This window comes from Saccostrea cucullata, unplaced genomic scaffold (genome assembly GCF_032062105.1).
Source record: "Saccostrea cucullata isolate Sc308-1 unplaced genomic scaffold, CSIRO_AGI_Scuc_v1 ctg496, whole genome shotgun sequence".
NCBI classification, from domain to species: domain Eukaryota; kingdom Metazoa; phylum Mollusca; class Bivalvia; order Ostreida; family Ostreidae; genus Saccostrea; species Saccostrea cuccullata.
Window position 1 is genome coordinate 150787 of NW_026930996.1, and position 26699 is coordinate 177485.

The following is a 26699-nucleotide window of genomic DNA, read 5'->3' on the forward strand; positions in this document are numbered from 1 at the left end:
ACGCGTTGCACGTGCACGCTCTTGCAAGCACGTGCGCGCAAAATGACCTTTGTTCCGCAAATCTACATAACATGCCTACTGACCCTAAAAAGGTTTCACCTTAGTCAGATGTGTAGTTTACAAGATCATTCGCGGAAAAAATTTTCCCAGGAAGAAGAAAAATAATAATAATAATAATAATAATAAGAAACAGAGTAAAAACAATATGTTCCCCAACTTTGTTTGGGGAACATAATAAGAAACAGAGTAAAAACAATATGTTCCCCAACTTCGTTTGGGGAACATAACTAGCCTAAATTTAATGTAGCAGCTCGATTATCTTTCATTTATACCGACTTTCAAAATTTTCGATGAAACATCATAAATATAATTTGCATGCTGCAAAACACCGCTAATTCAGGCTAATTTAGTTATAAAGCATTTAAGGTCAATTTACAAAAAAATAAAATAAAAAATAATGGCACAATTACAAAAAAAATTGTAACTTTTCAATATAAGATACTTTTACAATGAATTTGACAGTGGCATGAACGTCTACCATGAAATATATGGAGATAACGAACAGTACTCAAGGTTAAAAGTCCAGAAAACAATACAAAATAGGAGCAGACAAACACTGACCTCCAAAATTCCAGAGGTGGGATCAGGTGCCACGGAGGAGTGAGCATCCACTGCCGACCGGTCACACCCGCCTTGTGCTCCTTGTCATGATCGGGAAATATCGGGAAAATTCGTTGTCAGTTCAGTGTATAAATAATTAACTAACAATTAGTGTGCAAAACCGCCAGCCAGCATTTGACGCAATGATAAATTGTACGTGTATTTGCTGACAAGGTCATTGTATCGACCAGAGAACTTACGAAATGTCGGAAATGATGACTTTAAAATAGAGTGCTGATATTCTTGTTTCATCAACTTGTTTGTCAATAATTTACGTCGTCTTAGAAATTGCTCAAACGTAGAACATGCTCTTCCGTATCGAATCAACTGAAATGTATAAACTCCATATGCAGGTGATGAAGGTACATGTATAAGGGAAGTTGACAATAGAAAAGTTAAAGTAATCACGTTTATCATAGAGCTTGGTTGTTATATTACCAAAAACGTCTTTTTCAACTAATAATATCCAAATATAAAACAGATGTGTCAGACTATTTGGTATCTTTTATCTCAAGCTCACAAGGTTATATATCGTATCGACATATGAATGGAAATTACCATTGTTAATTGACAATACGTCGTCAATATATCTAAATGTCGAGTTGTAAGCCACAGCAAGTGTTTTCTTCTTTTCACGCGTAAGATTTTGCACCAATCCTACTTTGTATGAATACAAAAATAGGTCTGCTAATAACGGGGCGCAGTTGGTATCCATGGGTATTCCACCAGATTGCTTGAAGACCTTGTCTCCAAAAAAAAAAAAACAACATAGATATTGTCAATCAGAAACTCGAGCATTTTCTTGATTTCAGTTTTAGAGTACTTGTGTGTACAATCAGAATGTTTTTTAACAAAATAATTTTGGAAATGACCAATGACAAGGTAAGTAACTTTACGAGTTCCATTTTTATTGAAAAAGCAGCTGTCGATGATATCAAATTGACGGGACTTTATCGTGGGGAATAGTTGTGTATAAAGTTGAAAAGTCACAAGTTTTACAGGGAATGCTTACTCCGCCTTTATATACATATGTCTTAACCTCTGAACTTTCCAGGGGGTCCGTATTTATGCCTTTCCGCGTACTTGTATTGTTTTATATTATTTTTAGATAGATTGCTGTTCCTTATTTTTACCTATTTATTCTTATTTCACCTATTTAATTATTACTTATATTGAAAATTATCTAGAGTACTCTTTTCGACTATTCTATTGCAGTAAATCGACGTCTATTCCTCTTTAAATACAACAGAAATCGTCCGAGCTGATTTTCGTATCTAGGTTTTGAAGTTGACGTTGACAGAAATCTTGTGTGGCTTGTTCAGTTCTTGTGGATCGCCGCTATCGTGAAGTACAGATTTATCTATTGTTTATATTTGACATAACTGTGTCATCGCTCTGTCGTGAAGAATGGTTCCCTAGAAGCTCTAGGGGGAGAGGGTCGTACCCATTTGTCTACAGAGCACGACCTCTAGCGTAACATCACCAGATCGAGGCTAATTCAGGTAACACAGCGCGTGAAAACACAGGAATGAGGCTCAGTTGTGTCCCATCAACATCTACAGCAGGAAAAATCTTCATAATGCTTTGTCCTGTACAAATATTTACGTTTATGAGAGTGATCACATGGCCAATATTTATATTATTGATAAGCCCACTGTAAGGTCATAAGTAAATCCTTTTATGTTTGATTTCGTATACATATATTTTTTAAAACCTTTTATAAACATGTATATGTATACGTACGTTGATATAGAAGTTCTTGCACGCTGCAACTCATGTGTGTTCAGAAGAACCTATAATATCAATCTTTAAATATTTAATTGTTAATCTATAAGTGGTAATCCAATTAATAGTTCCTTTTCTAAAGAAGAAATTCTTCACAATCATGACAGTTTTGAATATTCATAATATCCCAAACAACCAAAATGAATTTGAATTACTATATCTATATTGGATTCCGAAACTTCATAATAACAATTCTTACTAGCAAAGATACATGTACCTAGCGGTTTCCAGTAAATTTTCAACCAAGCTTCTTTCTTTACTCCTCACTAAGATATTAACAGTAGTGAAGGAAAAACTCCAAGAATAATGTGAAATATTATATTTGAGAAGTGGTCTAAATCAGATGTGGATACTTAAAATGTCGAGTTTCTGATTGACAATATCTATTTGGATTTGGAGACCAGGTCTTCCAACAATCTATTTGAATTCCGATGGGTTCCGTTATTAGCAAACCTATTTTCGTATTCGTATGAAGCAGAATTTGTTCAAAATCTTATGCATGACAAGAAGAAAACGCTTGCTGTGGCCTTCAACTCAACATTTGGATTTATCGACGACGGTCATTTCCATTCTTATGTCAATACGATATATATTCCGGTGAGCTTGCGATAAAAGATACCACAGAATCTTACACATCTGTTTTATATTTGGATATTTTACTTGAAAAAGACATTGATGTTAATCTAACAACCAAGCTCTGCGATAAACTTGATAATTTTAACTTTTTAATACTTATGCAGCAATATATCTTCATCACCTGCATACGGTCTTTATATCTCTCACATGATTCGATACGCAGGAGCATGCTCTACGTAAGACTAATTTCTAAAACGAGGTAAGTTATTCACAAACATGTTGACAAAAAGAGATTATGAGAAATCTCGTTTTAAGTCATCCTTTCGTAATTTCTATGGTCGATATAATGACCTTGTCAGCAAATACAATTTATCATTGAGTCAGATGCTGACTGACGTTTTTCATACTAATTGTTAGTCCATTATTTATATACTAAATTGACAACGGTTTTTTCCGTAATATCCCGATCATGACAAGGAGCACAAGGCAAGTGTGACCGGCTGGAAGGGGATGTTTCCTCCTCTGATGTTTTGGGAAATCGTCTTTGCTCTGATCCTATTTTGTATTGTTTTATGCACTTTTAATCTTGAATACTGTTCGTAATCTCCATAAACTAGTAATCTATTGTTGTATTATTTCCCTTCAAATTCCATTTTTTCAAAACAGTTTTTTGCTCTCTGGGAATCTTGCTAACGAATGATGTGAATATTTAAATGCTTCAGGAACATACGAGATCAGTCTGTTTTGTCCAAAGCCAGCTACGTAGAAAAATATCCTTTGAAGTTGTCATCCTTTTTTTTTTAAAGAAAACAATTGTTCTACTTTGCTTCTAGGTAACAAAAGATATCCGTTTTGTGGAAGAAACAATTGTCTATGCTATCGAATATTTATCAAAAAGCTTACATTTTAATTTAATGTGAGAAATTACTATATAAAGTGTAGAAAAGTCGTACGATTTGATATTACAGACTTCAGAGAAAACTTAAGAAAAAGTTGAGGATTGTTAACTTTCTAAAAAAAAAAATTTCAAGGATCCACATCCGGTTTACACCACGTCTAGAATATACTTTAACACAGTACATCTCTTTAATAGCATTTAATAGTTTAGCATGCAGTAAAGAGAGGGGCTTGTTAGAGCATCTGCTGGACCCAGCAATGCATCTCTAAGTGTGAGGATGTTTATGAAGTTTAGACCGAGCTCACAATAGCTAACCGGTATGTTAAAAGTAATTAATGCTGATACTAGTACCTGATTTTAAAGAGTTTCGTTCTTTGAAAGAGAACTGTGAAGAAAAAAACGCCATTGTTACAAGCCTTTTATGCTGGAACCATAACATATTGTTAAGTACAGCCTCTTGCTTTATGTCTGTCTTGACTACCAGGTAAAAAAAATCATACCATCAGTTATGCATAGCAGGCTCCAGTAAGCGTTCTATATATAGCTACCAAGCCTCTTTCTTTACTCCTCACTGAAATATTAACAGTAGTGAAGAAGAAACATCAGGAGTATTGTACAAAATATATTCGAGAAGTGGTGTAAATGAGATGTGGATACTAACAAATTCTGAGCAACTTTTGGACAATTTGAAATCACAAAAAAAAAAAAATACCCAAATCAAAATGTAAGACTTTTCAACTCCATATTCATTTATTCCTCACGATAAGTTAAAGTTCAGTTGTTTGTTTTTACATCTTTGACAGCGGCTTTTTCAATAAAAATGGAGCTCATAAATTTACCTACCTTGTCACTGGTCATTTGTGATACTTTATTATTAAAAACATTCAAATCATACACAAAACTACTCTGAAGCTGATATAAAAAGGATGTTTGAGTTTCTGAATGACGATACCTATGTGGTTTTTGGAGACAAGGCCTTCCAACAATTTGTCGGAATATCCAGTGGTATCCATTGCGCCCCGTTATTCGCAAATCTATATGTGTTTATATGAAGCAGAATTTATTCAAAACCATATACATGAGAGGAAGAAGACACTTGCGGTCATTTTCAACTCCACATGAACATACTAGTATTACTTCACTTGATTATGAAGCAATAAACCTTTATCACCTGCAAAATGGCAAGTGCATGCTCTATGTACGAAGAGTTTTTAAAACTATGTAGACTTTTAAAAAACAAGATGATGAAACAAGAATATGAACATTTTCGTTAAAAGTCATCGTTTCGCTAGTTGCATTGTTAATACAATTACACTGTCAACAATTACAATCTTTCATTAAGTCAGATGCTGACAGACGTTTCTCATACCATTTGTTAGGTTATTATTACACACTAAATTGTCTAGGAATTTTCCTGTTCATGACCCTGCGGGTGTGACCGGTCGGCAGGGGATGCTCACGCCTCCATGGCACCTGATTACAACCTCAGATGTTGAAGAGATTCTTGTTTGCTCTGCTTTTTCTGTTTTTAATGAGCTTTTGAGTTTGAAGACTGTCTGTTGTCTCTATATTTGATATCTTAAAACATACATGTATTTAAACATTCATTGTACTTATTTTTAATTTGCACCATGCAGTTAAAGATGACACACGCTTAATTTTTGAGTGCTCTAATTTATTTACGTTTACTATATAATTTTTAAAATATATTTTTTTTAATCTTTCAAAAATATTTGAAAAGTAAAGACTAAATGAGAAAATAAAGTTTTAATTTTTCTTCAATATATTTCTCACACCACAGCAAGTTTCTTTTCCATCTATAATAGTACGTAGTCGTATATAGAAAGTTTTAAAGACAATATCTTTGACGTATAACCTGAGGAATACTTGGCAGGGTATATGGGAATCTGTCTTTGACACGTGACCTCAGGTTTGGGTCAAGTCGGTATACCCGGACTGATTTCTCTATTGGCCGTCCCCAGATAACGGTTCACACTGCAGGAAGACCCCAGATTTCAATCATTCTACAATATGTCTCAGGTAAGATCATTTAAAAAAAAATTTTATTCAAATCATTTGATTTTTCTGAAATTTTAGAGTTAAAAGTTAGGATTTGAAAGGCTCTTTACCTAAAGTTTCGAGTATGTCTCACAATTGTGAAAAAAAAAATGTTCCAACTGGTCATTTTTAAAAATCTCTTGATTTGTTAGTTTTTTTTTACCTAGTTCCTTTTTTATGAAAAAATAATTTCTATTTTAAAATATGCACAAGTAATGCCCGAGTCAAGAAGAAAACGCTATTCAATATTCTCCGCTTTCTATTAATAGAATGTAACTGTGAAACTGATTTCAAAGCATAATAATTCTTGTAAGTTTGGCACAATTAATAATCATTTTGCGGGGGTCTTTTGTTTTCTTGGACACCAATGAATGTGTATCGTGCTTTGACCCGACGTCCACTATCTATCTCCGGTTGTCAAATCTCGGTTCTTCGAGTGTTTGTCAAACACGGACTACGCAACAGATACTCCATCAGATTGCCAGACACTGATACAGAACAACCTCAAACGGGTTTATGTTCTAAAACATAACAACGTGTGGAAATATAAACTAAATCAGTATTTCATGTCGAAAATGAAGTTTTTGCTTGTTAAGGATAGTATTTAAATCATTTAGGAAACAGAAATATCAAAAGTGAGTGAGAAAATACATGTAAAATTACAAAAAACAATATACATTTTATATTTTGAGAATTTAAGAGGCTAAATATTAAACATTTCTTTGTTTTGACCAATAACACAACTGACTTTCCTGTTTTAATTGAGAAAATAGAATTTTTAGTGTCCTTGGTGGAGTGAGGATGGCAAGGGTCAGTGTCTTTATTCAATAATTAAAAGAAAACAATGCAAAGCCAATTTTGACATTTTTATACCTATTGTTAGACCATTATTAACAATTATATTAATTGCAATTACAACTATATCACATTAATGAATTGTATCTGCGGATTTTTCCGTTTGTCCTTTTTTTGAGAGGGGATACTCGGCTTCATGGCACCTGATCCCGCCTCTGATGTTTTAGAGGTCCTTGTTTGCTCCTCTCCAGGTTTGTGTTATTTCAATGGACATTTGAGCTTCACTGCTGTTTCACTGTTTTATTATCTCCATATTTCATTACAAGTACATGTAAATTGGATTCCAGCACTGCATTCCTCATAGGTCGTGTTCTACAATTGATTGACTCATCATTAAAAGATATATATATTACATTTTACACTGGCATGAATTTTAATTGAATTTGTTTCAATTCAATGAAATTGGAGGTAACGAACAGTATTCTAGCTCAAATGTCCATAAATTAATACAATATAGGAGCAGGGTAAACACGGACCTCCAAAACATCAGAAGTGGGATCAGGTGCCATGGAGGAGTGGGCTTCCACTGCCGACCAAAACAAATAGAGTAACTTTAATCCATTATAGGATTATGTTGTTGAATAATTAGAATTTGCAAGTATGTACCGGTTTGTCATTAATAAAATTTGACCCAAAGATCCATCTTAGTGATTGTTTTTGCTTTTTTATACGTGTTTAAGAAAATACATGATTATAAATTACAGTGCTCAACAAAATTGTCAAGGTATTTTAATAAAATACAAAAAAAAGATTGATACTGATTTTTTTTAAAACTGAATTATAGAAAACACATTAATGATTTTTGGTGTTTCCGTAAAAATTCTTAAAAGGAGATAAATCATATCTTGAACTGCATTTTACAATCATCATTTACATGTAAGTTTACAAAAAAGCACACATGCACCAGAGTTTAGTAATCACTGTAGTAAAACTAACTGGTCGTTCTTCTCTTCAGTGGAATGTCACCCCAAACTAATCACCGATTTACCTTATCTGAGTCTGTGGCCATTCATCATTCATGGAAAGTTACCAAAATCTTTCCGCTCATTCCCACAGGTGTTAAAAAACTTTGAATGAAAAATTGATTTGTGTCTTTTTATAATCAGATTCCATTGCAGTACTTACTGTTTTGAAATACAGCAATCAATGTATTATTCAATTGATCTATTTTTTTTTTTACAAAAGATGTCAATACGTGTCTTTAGATTCTTGATTTATAGCTTATGTTTGTTTTCTTTTTGTTTGCATAAAATAATACGAGGGCCGTTCAAAAATTACGCGGTCTTGTTGCACAGAAAAAATATTTGACGATATAATTGGGCAAAATGTCACACATAATATTAAAGAATCTTTACTTATATGGTCTTCAAAATTTCATATCAAAATGTTGTAAATAGGTATCAATTTTGAGTGATTTATCAGGACATATCATTAAGTCACGGAGCAGCAAAATATTCGACGTCACAGGCATTATTATATAAATATTGCATGTAGTTGAGTGTTACATTGAAAATTTTCACCCCAAGAAAACCATTGTCAACCGAGGCGCAGCCGAGGTTGACAATGGTTTTCGAGGGGTGAAAATTTTCAATGTTACACTCAACTACATGCTATATTTATTATATTATACTGAATGTTTTATACAAATACATATAACAATGAACCGTGCGCGCATAAATTCTGCGCAGTCGCTATTTTTTGGAATACCACCCGTCGTTAAGCAATGTTGACTGTTGCTACGCTGTAGAGCGTGGCTTCATTATTCAGCGGGTAGTAGTGCTTTTTAACAAATGTTTCTCGACCAATCAGATTCAACTAATATACATGAAAGTATAATATAAAAAAAATATGTGATTGAGCTTTCATTTTCTCACCCTTTTCCAAGAGTACCTGTACAGTTTGAGTTACCTTATCGACTCAACATTCAAACACCATTTCTTGTCAAGCTTAAAATCTATTAAACAAGTAAAGAATATTCCTTTTTCTTTTTGTTTTAAAACCAAAAACTGCAGGTATTTATGAGATATAGTGTGATATTGGTGACTCTCAATCACGTTCTTTCGTCGATAATCTTCTTCCCGTCCTCCCGTATAGCCTTTTTGCAGGGGTCTAACGGTCTAAAATTTCATTTTGCTATTTGGTGGACGAACACATACCCTAGTTTACTACGGTATGCATATTTTTTATATGTAGGCGATATTTCGAGCATTACACATAATTTAACAAAAGTGTGGTGCGCCGTCAATTCAGGAGACGTCATTTTCACAGTCGTTTTCACGGGAATCACATCGGAGAAAAATCAGTATATTTCTGTTAGTACTTCAAATATCACGTCAGAAATCTAAATACATAATAATAGAACAATTTAATGAAACATTTGAGAAAATTTTATTCCGCATGCTTCTGCTTCAAAAAAAGCTCCGTACCTCTCCATCGGCGATATCAACATACCTATAATTTTCGTAGAATTTTTTTTAAAATACGGAAATTTTGTCCAAAATTTATTGGAATCTTTAAGATACATATTTCTTTGAAATTTCATAACTATATGACGTCTGTAAGAGTAAATGATAGCACAGTCCGCGTAATTTTTGAACGGCCCTCGTACTTTAAACATCATTATGTGAAATAATTGAATAGTACTTATTTTACAGCATCTGTTTCATACAATGTGCACGTGTCTCTTTGCTTTGGGTATAATTCCTTTTTTCGTATTTGTTACAATTCAAAACATATGTCTGGATAAAATGCAACAAGTATATGTAAAGTCATGAATATGAATACATCAAATACACCCATCAGTACAACACATATATCCGGTATGTACAGTATGTACACTTTGTCTTTGGTGTATTTTTGAATATGGGTGTTTTTAACATCAACTTTGAGAACTTGGCTATTTCTCTAAAAAAGGTGATTTTTCTATTCGTTTTCAATCATTTCGAGAAATTTTTTTTTATTATATAGTGCTTCATAACATTAAAATAAAAGTTGAGGGAAATAATTTTTTTTTATTTTAAAGAATAAAGTATATTCTATATGGTTCCCTTGCCCAAGAAGAAATAACTTAGAATATAATGGTAATCCACCAGGTCTTCCAACATTATTTTGGAATTCCCACTGGAAGAAATGTGCACAGTTTTATGCAGAACTGTTCTTGAAATCATATGAAGAGGAATTTATTTTTCTAAAATTCATTTTTTATACTTTGATTTATCAATTAAGTTGCAATTCCTATTTTATTCCTACGTTGTTATATATTTGTATATTTATATAACTCGAAATAAAAGACAACACGGAGTCTAACTAAAAAAAAATGATTGATGAAACATATGGAGGTAACGAACAGTATTCAAGAGCAAAAGGCCATAAAACAATACCAAATTGGAGCAGAGCAAAGACGGACCTCCGAAACAAGGAGGTGGGATCAGATGCCATGGAGGAGTAAGCATCCCTTGCTGACCGGTCAAACCCGCCGTGTGCTCCTTGTCATGATCTGGAAATAAATGAAAAAATCCATCGTCAATTCGATGTATAAATAATGGGCTAACAATTAGTATGAAAAACGTCAGACAAGATATGACTCAAAGATGAATAATTTGACACGCCAGGGCATTTTCTACATTTTTTAACGATGCAGGCTATATTGGAACAAAAAATAGGGAACATAAGAATATCCCCTTTCTCATTTTGTTAATATTCTATGGTTGAAACTTTGATCTTGTTTGCAAATACTCTGCCATTTAGTTGAATGGTATATCTTAAAAATTGTATGTATTTTACACTGAATTGTCTCCAGATTTTTTCCGTTTTCCTGATCAAATAAAAGACGGTAGTCCGATCGGCATGGATCATGTAATGGACGTGATCCCATCTCTGTTTAAGTTCCAATACCATATTAGCTTTGATCTAAAATTCTATTGTTTGAATGAACTTTTGATAAAAACATAGTTGGCTATTTTAAAATTCCATTTTCAGGTAGAATTCATCCGGTCCTTTGGAGGGTACAATGTAAACCATTTATTTCATTTTTTTTTAAACAGGGAGAAGTGCACATCGGTCAATGATATGTCAAACCAAACAGTATACCGGTATTATATATAAGTTAGACAGAACTCTTTCTGGTCAGAGTCACTCTGGTCAAGTTCTTCCTGTTTTGTATGAGATATACCGTGGGCCTCGGCGATTACATTTTTGTTTTTCATTCCCAGGGATATCAGAGTGACCCACTGTGGTTGGTGTAACCAGAAAGAATTTTTACATCCTATGTAGAGTTTGCCATATTTTATTATATGGTTTCCTTACTCAGGGAGAAGTTGCCCGCTTTGATTGCCCTAACAACATAGATTTTTTTCTGTCCTATGAACATTACAGTGTATAACTTTAATTCTTTGGTTTTCTTACTTAAAGCAAAGTAGCCCGCGGTGGTTGTTTTAACAATATAGAGTTCTTTCTGACCTATATTTAAGTATTCATTATACTGTTTGGTTTTCTTTCCCAGGGGGAGTGGCCAGCGGTGGTTGATTTAACCAGACGGGGTTCTTTCTGACCTATGTTATACTGTATAGCTTGTTTGGTTTTCTTATACTCAGGGAGAAGTGGCCCGCGGTGGTTGGTCTAACCAGATAGGGTTCTTTCTGACCTATGTATAAGTATTCCTTATACTGTGTAACTTTGTTTGGTTTTCTTATACTCAGGGAGAAGTGGCCCGCGGTGGTTGGTCTAACCAGATAGAGTTCTTCCTATCCTGTGTGGGATACGCTGTAGGGCTCGGCAATGTCTGGAGGTTTCCCTATCTCTGTTACAGGAATGGTGGAGGTAAGACTACCTTAACTACATAAATGTATACATCAACAGGAAAGACATCAAAGGCCATTATAAATAAACATTAACTTTCTTTGGTCTTTCAGCTCTCAAAATGACATTTCTAAAAAATTGAAAGATTTACAAAGTTCAGTTGAAGTCTCTGAGATGTATTCCTACTGTCTTGCTTTGTTTTAGGAGCGTTCCTTATTCCGTATATTCTATCGCTCTCTCTGATTGGCCTTCCTGCTTTTTTCATGGAACTGGCGTTTGGTCAATTTGCTTCTCTTGGTCCCATTACAATATGGAGAGTGTGTCCTCTATTTAAAGGTTTGTTTTAATCCAATTCTCATTATATTCTTCAATATTATTAAAAGATGATACACTGATTATTTTAAATGCTTATGTTTTTTTTTTGTCCAACAGGTATTGGTTTTGCTTCCATTATCATCTCTGCTATGGTGTCCATCAGTTATAACGTGGTCATCGCGTATGCCATGTACTTTTTGATCGTATCCCTCGTTAACATGGACACCAATGTACCATGGGCCACGTGTGGTAACGACTGGAACACAATCTTCTGTAGAACAGAGACTCTGAAAGTCACTCCGGGCATGAACGAAACCGAAAAAATAAACATCACTTTAGGTTTGTTCCTCCATTTTATTTTAACCTTTTACAGTTTCAACTTGATTGTCACAAAAAATTACTAAGTATCACTAATAAGAAAAGGTTAACAATTGAGAGCATTAGAAGAGCACTGGGTGAATTGAAAAACAGAAATATAGAGAAGGGCATGTTAGAAGTGAAACTGTGTTTTAACTTTTAAACGTTGTTGCACAACTCTTTAAAGTAAAATTGCTTCTTTTTTATTGAAAGCTTTCATCAACCTACTGTTTTAGGAAATATGAATCTTACTTGTGTCGATAAAGCACTTCGTGGGTTAGGGAAGACACGAGAGGATCTGACGTATAATTTCACCTCCATGAACCTTACGGCATGCAGCATCAAAGAAATGATCAGAACACCTAGTGATGAATTCTTCAGGTAGGTTAAGTGTTACCTTGACATTACCTTATAAAAGGGAGAAAAACATCTCATGTTACCTTAAATAAACCATCTTTTTCAGTTGCGAGAGACACTTTGTGAGCCAAACAGATTAGTCGAAGATGGGAAGATATGCTGGACACCATCAAATAATTATTTTGTCTCTGTTTCTAGTAATTTTGTCCTGGGTTTGGACCAGACAGATGGTATTGGAGGGATAGGAGATTTAAGTCCTAAACTTGTGGCAGTTCTCCTGTTAGCCTGGCTTATTGTTTTCTTCTCGTTGAAGAAAGGGGTGAAATCCTCTGGAAAGGTTTGTTAGGTTTTCTCTAAATCCCAGTGCACGGCATCATCACTAGAAGCACGTTAAACATTTTCTCTCATTCGTTTTTGTATGAAAAGATGCACGTAAAAGACAGAAGATAAAAAATATTATTACTTTTACGGATACAGCTTTGAACCAGATTTGTACTTGGAAATAGAGCTTATGACACAAACAGGAAAATCATCCCCGCCTCTTTTTGTTCTAGTCGTTGTTTTTGTTTTTGGTGATAATCAATAATGCACATTTTTTTCTTTTTTTAAGAGATACTGATTCTTCCTCTTTATCTTCCAGAGAAGTTTTCTTGGTGTGCTTCAGATTTTACCAAGATTTAAACATTCATTCTTCTCTTATAGGTTCTCGTCTGGCGCTAAAAGCCTACTCAGAGTTATTAGTTTAATGTACATGATACTTCTCTTCATTTGAATTATAACAGCAAACATAAGCTTACAACTTTTTCCATTAATCTTTTAGGTCATATATTTCACAGCTACATTTCCCTATGTCGTATTAATCATTCTCTTGGTTCGAGGAGTGACATTAGAAGGATACGAGAAGGGCCTGGAATTCTATCTCGTTCCAAAGTTTGACAAGTTGACCGACCCAAGGGTAAATAATATAACAAAATAAACACCGCCAATATACATCACTATATCACATTTTTATTGTCTGTATTAAAGTTGTAAATTAGTACTTTAGTAGACATATCAAAATATACTTGTACTCCATAACGTGCAATTTAACAATAAGAAGATAAGATGCTTTGAGTTTCCCTTTTTTAATCTATACATCTAAAAATCATTAAAATACATGTACCTTCCAAAAAACTTGAAACTCAATTACATATTTAATGAAACTGACGCACATAAAATATCCTTACAACAGCATTGAATTTGTATGCTGGCACAACCTTTTTCATTAACATTATATTATAACATGCATAATACCATACCCTTTTCCTATCTTACGTATTTGTAGGTGTGGACTGACGCCGCCTCCCAGATCTTCTACTCCCTTGGACCGGCTTTTGGCAGTCTCATCACCATGTCCAGTTATAATCCCTTCAAGAACAACTGCTATAGGTAAGTGCTATATACAGTATCTTGTCTGCCTTTGAGAAAACCTCACATCACTGATTGTAAATAACCTGTACATTGTGAATATGAAGCAAATCACGTTTGGAAAGATAACGATTTCCTTTCCTGGGAAGCAAACATTTCCAGTAATCACTCAGCAATCAATATGAGTTATATTATAAAATATTGCAACTGAATACGATAGATAATGCTTTTTCAGTCTGCGTTACCTTTCTAAGTATTGGTTATATGTTGCTATTTATACAATTGACAGAGATTCCATATTGGTTGCCATCATCAACTGCGGGACCAGTGTTTTCGCTGGACTAGCCATTTTCTCGGTTCTTGGGTTTATGTCCGTAGTCACCAACAGACCAGTACAGGAAGTCGCTGCTGATGGTATGAAAAGGATTCTAGTTGAAAGTTTCAAATACAAGTTACATAAAATAATTTGTTTTTGATAGGACTCTAATATTTCTAAATATGATCATCTTACAGGACCCGGCCTGGTCTTCATAGCGTATCCTGAGGCGATAGCCAGGATGCCATATCCTCCTATCTGGGCCTTCCTGTTCTTCTTCATGTTGATTTTATTAGGACTCTCCAGCATGGTAACACAACACGTCTTCGTTTCAATAATATATACGTGATTTTTCACTTTCCTATTGAGGTCTTTGGTAAAGTTTAGTTTTGTTAATTTAAAATATTTTGCTTTTGACAGTTCGCCATGGTGGAAGCCATCATTTCCGCCTTAGCAGACGAGTATCCCCAAACCCTCCGCAGACACAAGAGTGTCCTCACGTTTGTCGTCTGTCTCGTGCTGTTTATTGCAGGACTTGCCTTAGTAACAAATGTAAGTCAAACTGGACTAACAATAAGATAAAATACTTCTGGAAAGAGGTCAGACCTAAAAAATATAAACTGAGAAAAGGAAAAATTGCAGGTTTGCATACTGCACAAAATCATACACATGTTGAAGTAATTGTTCAGATCTCAGTTTAAGGTCTTTACCCTAACTTGGGGCCATATCCTCAGTTTCTTAATCATTCTATTTTCTTTGGTAAACATTTATAATTACATTTTAATACAGGGAGGCATTTACGTCCTGACATTGATGGATGCTTACTCCGGAAGCTATTCTCTGTTGTTTGTCTGTTTCTCTGAGTTAGTAGCAATATCCTGGGTTTATGGTACGTACTCTAGTAATACAGTGGAGCCTCATTTATGCGGACGCTTTGGTTCCTAGTCATTTTGTCCAGATATGTGAAGCGTCCGGATATCTGAATTACCAGTTAAACAAGGCAGAATAGCGTTAAAAAATTCTGTTCCCATGAAAAGTCATCCGGATACTGAAGCATCCGGATATCTGAAGGTCCACTGTATATGGCATAGGTTTTAGGAAATATTTAGTCAATGTTTGTTTTTAATTAATTACTTCCAGTTGGTCTATGCTCTCAGATGGTTTTGTTTTACCTTTCTCTTTAATAGGCTGGCGTAGATTTTCAGAAGACATTGAGATGATGCTGGGTTTTAAACCCAATATTTACTGGATAGCCACCTGGACAGTAATAGCTCCGGTGTTTATTGTGGTGAGTTTCTCAATATGCGTCAAATGTTTTTTTTTTTTTACTTTCTATCTCGGGTGTCTGATGGATCAGATGTTTTGGGTGCATCAAGCAAGACAAGCATTTTCCGTCGATCGACGTGCGAATTTTTTGGTACATCATGTGTGACATGAGTATTTTTTGATCCACTGTTCATAGTATATCTCGGTACAGCATTTCGAACTTTCGAAAGCACAAACTAAAGTTATATAGAAGTTGTAGAACATCAAGCATTTTCCATCACGTCATGTTACAGAATTCAAATCTCGTTACAGGCCATCTTGATAGCGAGTGCAATTCGATTTTCTCCTTCCCATTACGAGGACTATCAGTTTGAGCAGTGGGCCCAGAACTGTGGCTGGGGTCTCGTGGCGCTTCCCCTCGTGTTCCTATTCGGCATCGCAGCCATTCAACTGATCCGATATAAGGTAAGGCATTTTGTAAGATACCCTTTCCTTCAACTTCAAAATCAGCATTAAAATTTCCTTGACGTGAATCAATTGAGCAATTATTTGAACGACTTCCATTTTTACGTTCAGGGTTTCAGGAATGCCACTAGACCTCATGATAATTGGGGACCGGCGCTAGATGAAAATAAATCTGGGAGGTACTTAAAGGGGCACACAAACGAAGGATTCGAGGGAGACGAGAAGACAGAAAAAATGGGAAACGGAATAGAAATGAAGACAAACGGCATAAATCATGACTCTGTTACAGTGCAATTCTAAGACATGGAAATCTTCAGAGATAAAAATTTAATGACGATATGAAAATGATATTTCACTATGCGATATTTAATTTGATATACTGTATGTTTTTATTATGTCGAATTATTCTAACGAGAAAGCTATTCAAATTGAAACCATGATGTTCATTGATTGAATACAAAGATTTATAAAACATAAAATGTTAATTGTTATATTTGTTGAAGGCATTAAATTTTTATAAAAACTTTAGTTCTGTGATTCGTTGATTGCGAATTTCATTTTCAATGTAACCAATTTCTCTTCGACAATTTCATTTAACTAAGTGGATAAATATTTCCATTTCTATTTTTTTTCTCTGTGATAACTCTTTGAAAGTTAGCGGAGTTAATTTCTTGATAATTCTACCGGAATGTAAATTAGGCAGGTCGATAGGTCGGGAGCTAAGGAGGCCTGATATGAATGCAAATCTCGTGCGCATCTGTCTCTGTGTTTGACGCTATGGAGGCCAAATATGCATGTAAATCTCGTGCGTCTGCCTTTGGGTTTGACGTCAGTGGGCGAGGACTATTGAAATTGGCATGGGAGTCCTCGTGTAATTTAAACTTATGTCTACCTTTTATACTCTACATCTACGATTTTATTTCACTGTATTTGAAATGGAAATACTAAGTATAAGGAATTACTGTCTAGTTAGTATAGTATGCAAGGGATATCAACGATAGTGGGAAACATGGATGATTTATTCATAACGGGCGCATAACGGGCTTCGCTCGTTATGCAAATTATCCCAGGCCATGTTTCCCACTATCGTTGATGCCCTTGCATAGCAGGCATACTATACTAACTAGACAGTGATTCCTTAAAAAATCATTAAGTTTCCTCCTCCATTGCATAATGAGTATGAGACTTTTAGTGTCAGCACTGTTACATGAAGGACAAACCGTGACAGTTGCGGCTATGAGGGTTATATCAAAAACCTTCACCTTCAACATCAGATAATATGACAAGTCAGAAAGTGTTTCACAATGAAATGGGGACTCTCTATGGTCAATACAACGACCTGGTTTGCAAATACAATCTGTCGTTCGGTCGAATATTGTCTGATACAACTTATTTGATGCAAATTATTACAGCCTCATTTTTGTATAATTAGTCGTCAGTGGATTTCTACGTTTTACCCGATCAAAAAAGGGCTAAGGTTGGGTGCATGTGAGCGATCGGGATAGGTTAAATTCTCTGTGGCACCTAAATTCCACCTCTGATATTTTGGGGTCCGTTTTTGCTCTGCTCGCAGGTTATATTGTTAATTGGTCTTTTGAATATGACTGCTGTTTGTTATATTCACGTTTATCAAAAAAATATTAATGGAAATATGTAACAACCAGTTCTTTTCCGTTATCTTTTTGAGATGTGAAACTGAACACTTTTTTGTGCGCAATAAGTATACAGTTTTTTCAATGGGTGGCACTGTAGCCCTCCGGTCTATCAATATTTTTTTTTTCGGAGAGCTACAGATCTGCAGCGTCTATCAATATTTTTTTTTTCGGAGAGCTACAGATCTGCAGCGTCTATCAATATTTTTTTTTTTCGGAGAGCTACAGATCTGCAGCGTCTGTCAATATTTTTTTTTCGGAGAGCTACAGATCTGCAGCTAATCAGTAACAAGAATGGACTCTGTAAACATGAAGTCTCACAAACTGTAAATATCTTCTCATCGTATTTCTTTTCGAAAATAGAAGAAAAATGTGGAACGAACTTTCTTAACACCCTTTATATTGTTGTATACAAGCACATGTAAGGGAAGTTGAAAATGAAAACAAATTCATCATGTTTATTATAAATCTCGATTGTCAGATTACCAATTCCGTCTTTTCTAGTCAAATTTCCAAATATGAAACAGAAGTGCCAGAAATTGTGGTAGTCCTCAATTAAAGCTCACCGGGCTTATATGCAAGCTATTCCCACTTTCTGAAAATCAGGTACAAAAAGGTGAAACATGGGAGTAGGTGGAATTTTGAATGTTCTTAAATTTAGGGCTATTTCTTGTAAGATCTTTTTATTATTTCAATAATCCAAAATAAATCATATTTTTTCATTGAGTCTTTAAATGTAAATCTAAACATCCATTGTTATTTGCAAGTGGGAATTAACCATTGTTAATTGACATTGTTAATTGACAGTACGTCGTCGATATATATATCCAAATGTCGATGAGTTGAGGGCTACATCAAGTGTTTTCTTCTTTTCACGTATAAGATTTTGGACAAATTCTGCTTCATGTGAATACAAAAATAGGTATGCAATGAGTACCCATGTAAATTCTTTCAGTTCAATGTATATTACAGCGCTCTATATATCCTTTTAAAAAAGGTAACTCCGGATGACTGCATGATATTTCACCATTTACATACGGGGTACCCCTAGAGAGAATGTTCTATCGTTAAAATGATATTGTCCTACGGACCGCTGAAGGCCTGTACCGAGACACAGTTAGATTATTCTACACCCTACATGTACGTAAGGGGTACCGCCCGTACACGAAACAAGTGCATGTAATTTACATAAACAAAATTATCATGAATATTTTTACTCGGGTAGATCAGTGGTTTAGAGCTCTCGAAAAGACAATAAATATAAAATGAATGAATAAATAAATAAATGAATTGTTTCAATTTGATTGATTGTTTAATTAATTAATTGATTGATTGATAAATAAATCAATCAATAAATAAATAAATAAATAAATAAATAATTGAATGATTTTTTTTAAACAAAATTATCAAGCCCTAAGAATATTTTTACTCGTCTGACGAGTAAATGGTTCAAGAGCTCTCGGCCAGAAATGAATGAATAAATAAATATTAAATAAATAATTTTAATAAAATATTTTGAGGATCTATGAAACTTTTATATTACATGATATTTCTGGATCCCCTCCCTTGTCATCCCCAGGACATTCTCCAGCATAACTGAGTCACTTTGTAAAAACTTGATCGGAATCCTTTTGTCCGTCTGTGTACGACTTGCTAATCACAAAAAGGCTTGCGCATGTGCGAGAGAAAAAAAGGCTGACTGGTGAGTAAAATGTAACAGAAATTCTGTCATTTTACCGATTTTTGTAGATTAAAAGTAAACGTTTCCACTTTATATTAACAACAAAACAAAATATGAAACTTAATTGTATAATAAGTTTTGTTTATTCGGGTTTGTTTATGGGTCAACACTTATTTTCATTCCTGGCCAAAAGATTGCCGATCACTAGTCCGAAATTTCTCTGACTCCAAGCTCTGACTTTATCATCGCTGAGACTTCAAAACATTATGTTTTTTAGACATATTTAACTTGTTTATAATCAGAAATGTTAATCGTTATTATCAAAACTAAACTTGATTGGAGAAGAGGTTTATATCTATCATTTATCTTAAAAGCTTGTGACTAAAAAGTGCAATCAAATTCAAAAGAAATTGGATTCTGACGTAATGGAGATATAAAGGGCATTATGCTAAGGCTTGTAACTCTTGTTTGAGAAACAATGAAAAGTGATAGAATATTTATCCTTCCTTCTTAATCAAGATTTTAATTTTTGAAAACGTAATGCAGAGGCTATATTTCCAGTCCTTTAATCTGCCTGGAGGAAGATAAATATAAATTTCATGCTATTTTTTCTCATAAAGGATTATAAATCAACAGGGGTAGACAAATAGAATTTTGCAGTACTTGCCCTCGGACAGGTTACCATCTTAAAACTTCTTGTCCTACCAAAAAAGATCATTGTCCAACCTTTTTCTTAAATTAGACAGAACTGAAGCATTAATATTAAATTATTTCTTCAGTGACTCAGAGAGAGAGAATGCGGGTGGTTTCGCCCCGATTCCTTGTTCGCTGTGAGTGGTTTCGCCCCTTTTACTTGTTCGCGCTGAGTAAATTCGCCCCGATTGGGTTTACCCATAATTAGTGTCTGCTTGCCGGGTGGTCGTTTGATCAGTATACTAATGATGAGCAGCTTAATAAAAACTAAAGATGAAAGGCCACTCTTGTGCTTTTTACATGTATCTCTATACAAAAGTTTTATCTGATATACCTTCTTTTTTTTTTTTACAATTGCAACATGTAGCTATATCCATTGCGAATAAACTGGTTTTTTTTTTTTTGGTTAGGTAAGCTAAAGAATTATGGGGAGATATAAAATTTATTTATCCATGCAGGCCCTATTTATTTGTCTATTTAAATCAAAGTACTCAGAAGTACAGAGAGCCGGGCTCATTTACAGTAGAATGGATTTCTTACATGAATCACGTTTATATTCTGATGAAAAAATTATTTTAAAACTATCAATATAAACGGTAAGACACTGACAGTGAGTTTTTCAATCCTAATACCACGTACGGTCCGATTTTGTCAGAATCAAAATTAATCTGGTACTGCAGCTGAATGTAAACAAACAGGCCAGTCTGGTTCCCTCTCCTGCTTTACTTCGTATGTGTAGAGAACTACGGTGACACTGATTATCAAAAATCTTTACGCTAATGAACTATGTTCTTTGACTTATGAAGTTTTCAAAGTCATTACTACTAATGTTTATTTTATATAGACAAAACTTCGTTTTATTTTTGTTGCTTTATTTAGCGTTTGTATTATCTCAAAAGCGGTTGAGAGTAAGAACTATATTTTTGCACGTAACTTTAAAATGGCGACTATGGGGTCAACATCCTGCCTTGAACAGGATCACATAAGCCCGCAATTGCTCTTTGAGCAATAAGCCCGGCTAAAAATGAATCGATATATATTTGTTTCATGATGGATTAATTTTGAATTCATAAAGAATTTCACTCTATATCAGATATTGAATGTTATTTAATTATCTAAATACTGCGTTGTGTAAATCACTTTATAAAAGAACATATAAATTTATTACCTGTAGTTAAATGGGGCGAAAGCACTTGGCGCGAACACGTAATTGGGGAGAACCCACCCGTCACAAAGAGAGACAACTAAACACTACATGGAAACCATCCTAGATCTAAAATCACTAAATTCTTCCACAGATAACTTTAGAGGAAAATGTTTAATTTTAAGGAGTATTCTTCCTCAAAATTCTGCAATAAGTATAATACACCTTTTTTAAAAATGAATGTTGTATTTATTTATTTAATGAAAAAAGAAGATATTGGACAGTGATCAACCTCACAAAACCTACAAACAACACGAATCTGTGAACAAAACACTACTGCGTGTCAATTAAAAGATCGACATCATGGCTGTGTGAGGGGAACAGCAATCAACAACGATTTTAATACCACTAGCATCTGTATTGAAGTGTATTCACAGTATGAATTTAATATTTTGATAATAAATGTCTAAATTCCCATACAACATTTTTGACGACATCGATAACTCCATGTTTTATGACATCTGCATATTTTAACAACACATTAATGAGTGTTTTCTAGCATCTTCGCTAGCCAAGGGTTTCCGATCGATACCTACTCTACAACCCTACAACAAGGGTTGTAGAGTAGGTATTGGATCGGAAACCGTTGGCTAGCGAAGATGATTTTCTAGAGTAGTTTCAACTATTCGATGTACGTATGTACAGCTGATGCAGTGGTCAACAGCAGTGAAAACAGGTGCTTTGCTGTGATTCATGATACTTTAAAAGTGATAACACAAAAGATATCTGAGTACTGTACGTTTTTTTATTGTTAATTGGAAAAGCACTTCTCTGCAGGCAGGTACCTGTTATCAGTTTACTTGCCCACCAACCAAAAATGGTTGTCCCGTGTGTCAGGCAATGCTATTTATCCAGCCCTGTACAATCTTATGCCAATATTCATAAATATAAGTTCAATAACCCTAGTGTATTTTATTTTATATATCAAATAAACATTCCCTTGTTTATCTAGAAACATGAGCAGCTCGGAGGAGGTGTCCTGGATTTCCTGGTTCTGTGGACTCAGAGGAAATGAATTCTTTTGTGAGGTAATACAATCAAACACCACAATCATCATCTTCAATATAAATATTACTGCTCTATTACACGAAAGAAGTATTTTCTGAAAGTTTATTTTTTCCCCAAAAATTTTCAGTGCAACTTTATTTTCCATATGATAGTTCAAGGCTACTTGATCAGGCATTTGTTTGACATTGTCATTTTATCCTGTTAAACAGGACCATTTGTAATTTTGTGGTAGGTTGATGAAGACTACATTTGTAATTTTGTGGTAGGTGATGAAGACTACATTTGTAATTTTGTGGTAGGTTGATGAAGACTACATCCAGGACAAGTTTAACCTGACAGGACTCAATGAACAGGTTCCTCACTACAGACAGGCTTTAGACATGATTCTGGACCTAGAACCGGGTGAGTGCTCACCAGGGATGATGTTTTACGAAGAGTTCAACACAAAACATGGGGAAGCACTACAGAATGACCATCATATAAATTAAAAGATGTCACAAATTACCTTGTTATCTAAATACCGCAGCATTATCATAACAAAATCCAAAGAATATTGGGATCCATTACAATATGTTTGTTCGTTTTTACAAAACTCCCCATGATATCCAGTAACAAAACAAGAAGGACCCTGTATAACCAGAGAGAAGACCAGATTGTTGAAACTTAAATGGATTTTGTTTTTTTTTTTAAACAGATGATGAGCTGGAGGATAATCCTAATCAAAGTGATCTGATTGAACAAGCCGCTGAGATGTTGTACGGTTTAATCCATGCCAGGTACATTATGACAAATCGAGGAATAGCTCAGATGGTGAGTCCCAAACAGTACCAAACAGGGAAGTCTTAAAGACATGATTCACACAATGCATGAAACACAACTTAATTGGCATTAAATAATGACAATTATAAAACAAAAATACTGGCAAAGGAACTAGTTGTATACTTTGTCTTTTTACAGATAGAGAAATGGCAGCAGGGAGATTTCGGTACCTGTCCTCGTGTGTACTGTGAGAACCAGTGTATGCTTCCAATAGGTAAATAGAGTTAGGTGTTTGGTTTAAGCGTTTGAGATTGTTTGGATACGTCGTTTGCTTTAGACAGGCTTTTGTTTTAAATTGATTGGATACATGTCATTCAGAGTATTGCTTTACTTTGCTGACAGGCTTTAAGCCATCGTTTGAGAATATTTGGATACATGTCATTAAGAGTACTGCTTTACTTTGACAGGCTTGTCGGACGTTCCTGGAGAGGCCATGGTGAAGTTGTACTGCCCTAAATGTCAGGACGTGTACACCCCCAAATCCTCCCGGCACCACCACACTGACGGCGCTTATTTCGGGACGGGCTTCCCCCACATGTTGTTTATGGTTCACCCAGAGTACAGACCCAAACGTCCCCCCAATCAGTTTGTACCAAGGTAAGGCTTAGTTGTGTTTACTGATACGCAACAATGGATTTTTTAAGAAATAAGGGAGATAATATTCAGTGGATATAAATATTCAGGCTTCTGCCAGTCTGTCATCAATAATGGACAAAATATTAATAAATAGTCATTATTTCTTTATAAAATAATATTTTTTAAAATTTTGAAGTGAAAAGTTCACCATATTATTATTTATATATCAGAAATAAGATCTATATATTTATTAATTGAACAGATGAGGAAGTACATGGGTTTAATAATGTTTTATTTGTGGTTTTTAAGTGAAAAATAGTACATTTTAAAAGGAACATTTTTGTCCAAATTATGATGGAAAACAAACTGTTTTTCTCTTGCAGGTTATACGGTTTCAAGATCCACCCTCTAGCTTACAACTTACAGTATCAAGCAGCTTCAAATTTTAAAATGCCAATGAGAATGTCCCATAGCAGTGGAAAACGATGAATGCTAACAGTTAGGACAAATTAACACTCACTCAGTCAGAACAAAACAACAATGTAACATTAACACAGTCATCAGAGAAGATCACCGTTTAGTTTTCCTGTAACCCAGCCATTTAATTGTTAAATTACTAATTTTTTAATTTAGCTAATTTAGGATTAAGTTGTACAATTTTAATAAAAGTAGTAGTAAATGAATAGATACCGGTACTATTTTTTTTCTTTAAGCTGGGCCCAAATTTAAGCTACCCTGTACATGAGGTAGTGTATTGTTTTTGCATGGAATTCGGTACAGAGTAAAAATGGAAGTATAATGAAATTTTTTCAATGTGTTTTATATTACATGCATTAATAAGTGCTGTTTTTTAAATTTTGATTTCAAAATACATCTTTCTTGATGGCACAAAATAAAAAGTAAATGTATGTTAATTAGGGCCCGGCAAGAATTTGCGGGTGCCCTATAGTAATCACTCTGTCCGTCCGTCTGTCCGTCTGTCTGTCTGTCACTCTTCCGTCCACAAATTTTCTGTTTTTTTCTAATAACTTTTTTTATGGTTGCCCAATCAAGTTCAAATTTGGTATGGTAGTTCAGTAGGCAGAAATACATATTTTGATGCTAAGTTTGGTTTTCTGTGTCTTCTGGTTTGGAGCTGGGGTGGTGGGGTAGATTCCTTAACTATGCATAAGAATGAATGGGCAACTTTTTATATGGTTGCCCAATCAAGTACAAATTTGGTATGGTAGTTCAGTAGGCAGAAATACAAATTTTGATGCTAAGTTTGGTTCTCTATGCCCCCTGGTTTGGAGCTAGGGTGGTGGGGTAGATTCCTTAACTTTATATACGAAAGCATTGGCAAAGAGAGATAACTGCTGAAGATGTTCCCATTGTAAACTGAATGCTGCTATGAGTCCCTTGGGATTAATTAGCTTTCCTCCTGAAGAAAATCCAGAGCATTATCTTTATCTGTCAAATTGAGATGAATTACCACCTCTGTCTGCAAATGAAGTTTGAACACTCTGAAATGTGGATTTAAATATAAATTTTTATAATTTATTTTTGTTAAATAGTTATAATTTCATTGAATTCTAATAACAAGAAATAGATTAAAGAAGATTTTTTGATTTACTTTTTTCACTTTATGTTAATTCAAGAATATTATTAATTTTTAGGATAGTTGTATAAAAACCCCATTCTATCATTAATACTGAAAAAGTTCTTATTGTAACTTTAGAAGAAAATGATGAGAGAGGTACAATTAATCCCTTGGGATTAATTATCTAGCCTGCTGCAGAAAATTTAATAGGCTTATCTTAAGTTTATCTGTCACTTAATGAAAACCTTTGTTTTCAACTGCTGTTTGTTTAGAAGTTAAGGTCAAGCCTTCATGATATTTGCATTCATTGAAGGCTGGCATTTTATATAACATAAGCTTCATAATTGTTTAAATATACATTCAATGTTCATAAAGTTGTTCTTTACTGCCTAATGTAAATACAAGGATATTATTTTCAGGTTTTTGAATATTCAGGAATTATCTTGAAATTTTAAGAATACAGTTGCTGTTGCTTATTCTTCGCACATTTTTTAATCATTCCGTAAGCTGCACCCAGTCCCTATTAATTCTACCCCATGGCGGGGCCCATACTGACTGGTCAGTTTTCTAGTTCATACTGGAGACATTCATATTGCCGGACTTTGTTTTTTGGTTTTCTCTCGTTATTAGTACTCGCATTAGCATACTATATGTATCATTATGTTTGAATAAAAGTGCTGTGAATATCTTGTATATTTTTTGTCATTATTTATGTAGTAAACTTTTTAAAAAAAATGCTTTTTAGTTCACGAGAGCTTCATTGGAGCTCTTCTGATTAAAATTAGTCTATTTTCTGCCATTCTTCTTGTCACCCTCGTTGTTGTCATTGTCTTTTAACACATAAATCTTCTCCAGAAATATTTGGCAGATTTCTATATCAGATGAAGGGCCACATTACCTTCCAAGGGGAGATAAATTATTTTTAAAAAAAAGTAAAGATTGTATGGGACTTTCAAGAATCTTCTCAAGAAACCCTTGGGCTTGAAAAGATGAAACTTCATGTGGATTTCTTAACCTAGAGTTTTTATAGTTTTATATTTCTATGGGTAGGACCAATCTGAACGATCAAAGTTTTGTACAAGTATAGGAACATTTTTTTTCCTTAAGAACAGCAAAACAATGATCCATCAAATTATATGAAAGTATCCTCACGTAGTGAAGATACAGAATATCAACTGTACAATATTTGCTTTTGACTTGAATTTCATCAGAAATTGTCAATTCCTTTGATATTTGGGGGAGGATATTAGTAATCAATTGCAACACTTAAAGTGTTTATTACAGAAAAAAAGGCTTCTAGATCTGACTTTTCTCCCGATAAAATTAGAAGACAAAGGGATGCATATTGTCCAACATAAAATCTCAGCCATATTAG

At 34.3% G+C, this 26699-nt stretch overlaps 3 protein-coding genes across 3 annotated transcripts in view; 2 read left to right on the plus strand and 1 right to left on the minus strand.

The window, feature by feature from the left end:
* Positions 1-26699, minus strand: part of LOC134230971 (histone deacetylase complex subunit SAP30 homolog) — a 181822-nt gene that overhangs the window by 44245 nt on the left and 110878 nt on the right. The gene's annotated exons all lie outside the window — the stretch shown is intronic.
* On the plus strand, positions 5911-16630 carry LOC134230967 (sodium- and chloride-dependent glycine transporter 2-like). The gene is made up of 15 exons (XM_062712833.1): positions 5911-5959; positions 11530-11650; positions 11834-11965; positions 12062-12283; positions 12538-12682; positions 12857-12995; positions 13479-13613; positions 13983-14086; positions 14355-14479; positions 14579-14691; positions 14802-14933; positions 15171-15270; positions 15569-15669; positions 15960-16112; positions 16224-16630. Exons 1-15 carry the CDS (start codon positions 5951-5953, stop codon positions 16410-16412), a joined length of 1920 nt encoding a protein of 639 aa, XP_062568817.1. The 5' UTR covers positions 5911-5950; the 3' UTR covers positions 16413-16630.
* Positions 22269-24499, plus strand: LOC134230958 (casein kinase II subunit beta). Its single transcript, XM_062712820.1, has 6 exons — positions 22269-22370; positions 22650-22752; positions 23045-23160; positions 23308-23383; positions 23577-23766; positions 24129-24499. Exons 1-6 carry the CDS (start codon positions 22299-22301, stop codon positions 24232-24234), a joined length of 663 nt encoding a protein of 220 aa, XP_062568804.1. The 5' UTR covers positions 22269-22298; the 3' UTR covers positions 24235-24499.

Excerpts from the sequence above, each read along its gene's own strand:
- LOC134230958 (XM_062712820.1), top strand. The coding sequence starts at position 22,299 with ATGAGCAGCTCGGAGGAGGTGTCCTGGATTTCCTGGTTCTGTGGACTC. Across the intron at positions 22,753-23,044 it reads GATTCTGGACCTAGAACCGG|ATGATGAGCTGGAGGATAAT; the intron begins GTGAGTGCTCAC and ends TTTTTTAAACAG. Across the intron at positions 23,161-23,307 it reads ATCGAGGAATAGCTCAGATG|ATAGAGAAATGGCAGCAGGG; the intron begins GTGAGTCCCAAA and ends GTCTTTTTACAG.
- LOC134230967 (XM_062712833.1), top strand. Across the intron at positions 14,692-14,801 it reads TATTAGGACTCTCCAGCATG|TTCGCCATGGTGGAAGCCAT; the intron begins GTAACACAACAC and ends TGCTTTTGACAG. Across the intron at positions 15,271-15,568 it reads AGCAATATCCTGGGTTTATG|GCTGGCGTAGATTTTCAGAA; the intron begins GTACGTACTCTA and ends TCTCTTTAATAG.